The following is a 5,392-nucleotide window of genomic DNA, read 5'->3' as shown; positions in this document are numbered from 1 at the left end:
CTAACATTACCTAATTCACAGCCATGCAGCTGCCAAGGAGGTTCCACAGTCACCCTCACAGGACAAGTTTCGGTTAGAAATGATACAGACATAACTGCATGTGGTGTCACTATGCAGACAAATGACTGATCACTACAGGATGATCTACATCACGCCCCAATTTCTGCACAACTGCACAAACAGCTTACTACAATTCACCATAGGTAGGAACCAGAAGACAGAATCCAGCAGGTTCCATGCTTCAGGATGGATACTAAGCATGTTTCAGTTTGAAAATGACCATATGCAAGAACAGATAGAAAGCACATATACAATTTCTTGGCCCCAACCATACACATAGAGAACATTAGACAGGTGCAACAGTGTGGACAGTATATTACTATGGGTCAGGGGTAAATTCAAGGGGATCAGAAATCAGTCTATTACTAGGAACCAATGTGTTAGATTGTCGGTGCCATACCGTTATTAATATGGCTGTATGGGTCAGGGGTACAGAGAAGAAATGGAGCCATCCAAGAGTCATAAAATTTCATTTCAAGAGTAGGTTCCGTGATTAAGTAGTGGGGTGGAGAAATTCAAGGGTTTCAGAAATCAGTTAATTACTAGAAACCATAGCATTAGATAGTCGGTGGGCTGCACCTAACTTTGCCTAATTGGAAGCCATGCATACAGCCAAGGAAGTTCTGGAGTCACACTCAGAGGTCAGGTTTTAGTGGGAAATGATACAAACATGACTATATGAGGTGTCGCTATGCAGACAAATGACTGATCACTCCAGGATTATCTACACCGGGCCCGATCCCATCGAAATAGACACATCACTCGACTGATACCCCTGTGAGGGGTGAAAATTCTGCACATTCTGCGACGATAACTGCACAAACAAACAGCTTGCCACAATTCACCACAGGTTGTTTACATGTTGCAATTTTACTAGGCAGCAGAAACCAACAAGTTCCATGCTCAAGGACGGATACATAATCATGTTTGGGCATGAGATTGACCATATATATGTAAGAACAGATAGGAATCACATTCTTCACAATTTGTCCTCCCCAACCACACACACATAGAGAACGGTAGACAGGCGCAACATGTATCATAGGTGCGAATATATAGTAATAACAGTACTCCACAATTCCATGTAGTTATGCAACCCGAATCCTCTGCCTGCCGACGACGGCAAGGCCCGATCCTAGTTAGTTCTTACCGGCGGCGGCGGCGACGTCCTCGGCGCCGTGGATGATGACGTAGCCGGCCTTCTTGGGGCTCTCGGCGCCGTCGTCGGAGACGTTGTCCTCGTCGTCGTCGTCGCTGTAGAGCTCCTCGTAGGGGCCGGCGGCGCCGGTGGAGGCGACGAGGGACCAGACGAGGTACATGGAGGCGGCGGTGAGGGCGCCGCAGCCGAAGCCGAAGAGCAGGCCCGAGACGACGACGAGGATGTCCTTGGCGCGCTCCTGGAAGGAGGAGGCGGCGTCGGCGTCGGCGTCGCGCTCGGGGGTGCCAACGGCGGGGAGGGGCTCGGCGGGGCGGCGGATCTGGAGGCGGTTCTGGTCGTGGGCGTGGAAGCGGTGCGGGCCGAGGCGGCGGACGCGGAGGACGGTGACGACGGTGGTGGTGAGCGGCGACGGGTCGGCGGGGTCCGGGTTGGGGCGGGAGAAGGAGGAGAAGGAGATGAGCAGCGTCTGCGCGCGGCCGCAGGGGCGGGCGGCGGCCGCCGGGGGCGCCGCGAGGAGGGCCACGGCGGCGGCGGCGAGGAGGAGGAGCAGGGCGCGGCGGGCGGCGGCGGCCATGGCTGGCGTCAACGGCGGGCGGCGGCGGATCGGATTTGGGGAGGGCGTCGTCGCCGGTGGGGAAATTTTTGGGGAAGGGAATGGGGATGGAATTGGGGAGGTTTGTTTGTTTGACTCGGCGCGGTGGGGAGGAGACTTCCGATGCTTTATCGGGCGGAAGAGTCTTCCTTGGCCGACGGGAGGGGGAGGTTTTGCGGTTTGGTCCTCGGATAGTTTCAGTATTGTGTCCGGGTCCTAAATCTGGGCATGGGCAGCCCGGCCCGGTGACCCGGTCCGGAAGAGGGTCAGGATGGGCCGGGCATATCTCCCGTGTGGGCTCGGGCTGGGACTTTTTATAAGCACAGCCCAAAAGCCGGCCCAGATTGAGACCTATACGACGCTTTATGCGCATTTGGGCTGGCCCACCAACGCGAGCTAGTGACTCTCTCGGGCAGCCCCCCCCCCCCCCCCTCTTCTTGAGTTGAAGATGTTGTCGAGGACAGAAATGCAGCAGCGAGCTCCGGCTGGGCCTTTCTACGACTGCTCGACGCTGGTTGCCACCGGCAGCGATTTTTGCCAAGATCAATGCAGATGATGAAGTGGCTCGGCATGGGCATGGAGGATCGGAGCATCCATTTGCCGCGACCATAACATTCTTTACATGGGTTCTTCAGCTGTAGTAATCCAAGGTACGACTGACCCTACAATGGCTGAAACTTTTGATTGCAGGGAGGCAATGGCACTGGCGAATGATCTTGATCTCCAGAACGTGGATATAGCGTCCGACAACCAAGGGGTAGTGAATGACATTCTTGTGGGCACAGGAGGATCACATGCACCCATCGTATATGAAATAATGTAGCAGAAGACTAGTTTCTCTTTCTTGTAATTTTGTTTTCAAGCGTAGAAACTTCAATTTTGAAGCCCACAATCTCGCTAAGTATTCTTGTAATCTAGCTATAGGTCATTATGTTTGGTTGGGAGCTCCCCCACCCCCCGCCCCATTACCCAAACCTTGTACCTATGAACATTGCTTTGAATAAATATAAAGTCGGCGAGATTTTTCAAAACAAAATTGTTAGCTTCACATGTTGATCACCGCCTTGACCCATTCGTTGACTTAGAACCCTTGATTTGTTGACTTGAGCGTTGACCTTTTAAAAAAGTTCATAGATTTTGAAGAAATATTACGATTTCAGAAAAGTTCTGAACAAATTGAGAAAATCAAGGAGTTTTAAAATGTTTGTGGATTTAAAAAAAGTTCACATATTGATAAAAGTTATGGTTTTCAAAAAAGTTCATGCATTTGAAAAGAGTTTGCAAATTTGAAAATTGTTTGGGGTTATCAAAAAAGTTCATGAAAAACAAAGATTTTTTATGAACTTCAAAAAATACTTGACTTCCTGCAATGTTCGCAAAAAGATAAAAGAAAAAAGAAATAAAGAAATAAAAAGGAAAAAGTAAACAAAACTAAAAAGACATGGCCCCGAAAGAGCTAGAAAAAACCAACTCAAAATAAACCATTCCCACAACCTTGTGAAGGAGATAGGTATATGCTAATGTGGGCCTGGGCGCCATGTACCAGTTGCACCGTACATGGCGTCTTGAACACCGAATAGGAATTGGGGAGCTCCTATACAACGCTAAGTACGGCAAATAGTCGGCCTAATGCACAGGAGCGGCTCTGACTGGGCCGACCCATATATAGCGGAGAAAAATCGGAAAACAAAATAGCGGGTCGAAGGATCAAACTCAGGATGTCACAATAACTAACTCGAGCTGCTAGAAAGTACACCTTATAGCCGATGGTGGCACATTCTAGCGTTAATCGTTTTTAACTATAACACGATATTCACTCTAGCATCCTATTTACTGTAGCGTACATATTATTCAATTGTTTTGAACACATTTTAAAAAATCATGATTTGTTTGGGGACATTTCCACAAAATTCAAAATTTTAACATAGTTTTTGAATTATAGGAACAAAATTTAACTTCGGGAGATTTTGAAAATTTCCGAACATTGTTTGTAGAAGAATAATAAATTTTGTTTTAGAATTATATTTTTTGAAAGTTTTCAATTTTTTTTAAAGATGTAGAATATTTAATGAAATTACAAACAAAATGTTGAAAAAGTCAAACATTGTTTAAAACACGAACATTTTCTTAAATTCTGATTTTTTTGTAAATGAGAATGTTCTTTTTAAAATCCATAAATATTTTTGAAACACACACATTTTTTATTAAACCATGAACAAATTTTGAAAACAAGAACATTTTTTGGAATCCCTGAATGTTTTTTAAACATGAACATTTTTAGAAACTATAAACAAATTTGAAAAATGAGAACAAACTTTTTGAAATTCTGAACAAATTTTGGAAGCAAGAACATTATTTGGAAAAATATGAACATTTTTTGAAAATTGTGTACAAGATTTTGGACAAAGACCATTTTTTGAAATTTGTAACAACTATTTGAAAATTTCCAACGAAAGAAACAGGGGAAAAAATAAAAACAGAAAGGAAAAGCAAAAATAATAACAACATAGAAAAAGAAACAGCAACAGAAAAAGAAAAAAGAAACTGAGATAAAAAAGAAAAGGAAAAATAAAAAATAAAAAACCAGTCTAGGGACCTTCTAGAATGTTTCCAAAACCGATAAAAATCGTTGGGAACCCTCTAGAAGATTGCCAAAACAGAAACCTTACACCTACTACAGATGGGCCGGCCCAAACGATCGCTCGGTCGTTCCGTCTGCGCGATTGCTCGACACTTTGACACAAAATGCGTCAAATAGGGATTTCGTAGGAATTGTTCTCCTATACAAATGCCTTTTGTGCCCGCTCGCAACTTGGCAGTCGCGTGGGCCAGCCCAACAGCGCACGCCCGTGGACGTCGCCCACTACATTAGCTCGCGCATTTGACCAATGAACATAGCAGTTTAAACATTGACTATGACCATTGACCACTAACCACCATTGACCCATTGACTTTTAAAAGAGTTACAAAACTTAAAAACAATAAAAAAACAATGTTTACGAGTTTATATAATTGTTCACGAATTCTAACAAAGGTCATGGATCTGAAATTTTTGCCCAATTCTAAATAATGTTCACGGATTTTGAAAATTTTACGCGGATTTCAAAAATGTTCAGGGATTTGGAAAAAGTTGACAGATTCCTAAAACATATTCACACATTTTGCAAAATTCTCATGCCTTTTCAAAACTGTTCACAACTTAAGAGAAAGTTTACGAATTTGAAAATATCCATGAATTCGAAAAAAAATAATGGAATTGGTAAAAATTCAAGAATTTGAAAAAAGTTTACGGATTCAACAAGGTCCATGAATTTGAAAAGTATTCACGAACTGGAAAAAATGTTTGAAAATTGTGGGAATAAATATTCAAAGAATGTTCACAAAAGTTCATCAATTTGAAAATTGTGCGTGGTTTTCAAATAAAGTTCATGATTTGAAGAAAAGTTCTCGGATTTGAAACAAATGTTGAAATTAAAAAAACTGTGTTTGAAAATAGTTTATGGAGTTCATAAAAGGAAAAAGGAGAAAACAAAACGAGAGAAAACCGGTTGGAAGCTTCTAGAAGCTTCACAAAACTGTCT

General features: G+C 43.5%; 1 protein-coding gene across 1 annotated transcript; it reads right to left on the bottom strand.

The window, feature by feature from the left end:
* Positions 1 to 911: 911 nt before the first annotated feature.
* LOC123099228 (uncharacterized) lies at positions 912 to 1,921 on the bottom strand. The gene has a single exon (XM_044521400.1). The coding sequence runs from the start codon at positions 1,791 to 1,793 to the stop codon at positions 1,200 to 1,202; it is 594 nt and encodes a 197-aa protein (XP_044377335.1). The 5' UTR covers positions 1,794 to 1,921; the 3' UTR covers positions 912 to 1,199.
* Between the last annotated feature and the right edge of the window lie 3,471 nt (positions 1,922 to 5,392).

This window comes from Triticum aestivum, chromosome 4D (assembly GCF_018294505.1).
Source record: "Triticum aestivum cultivar Chinese Spring chromosome 4D, IWGSC CS RefSeq v2.1, whole genome shotgun sequence".
NCBI lineage: Eukaryota > Viridiplantae > Streptophyta > Magnoliopsida > Poales > Poaceae > Triticum > Triticum aestivum.
The sequence above is the reverse complement of the archived record's forward strand: the minus strand, read 5'-3'. Positions and strand labels throughout refer to the sequence as shown.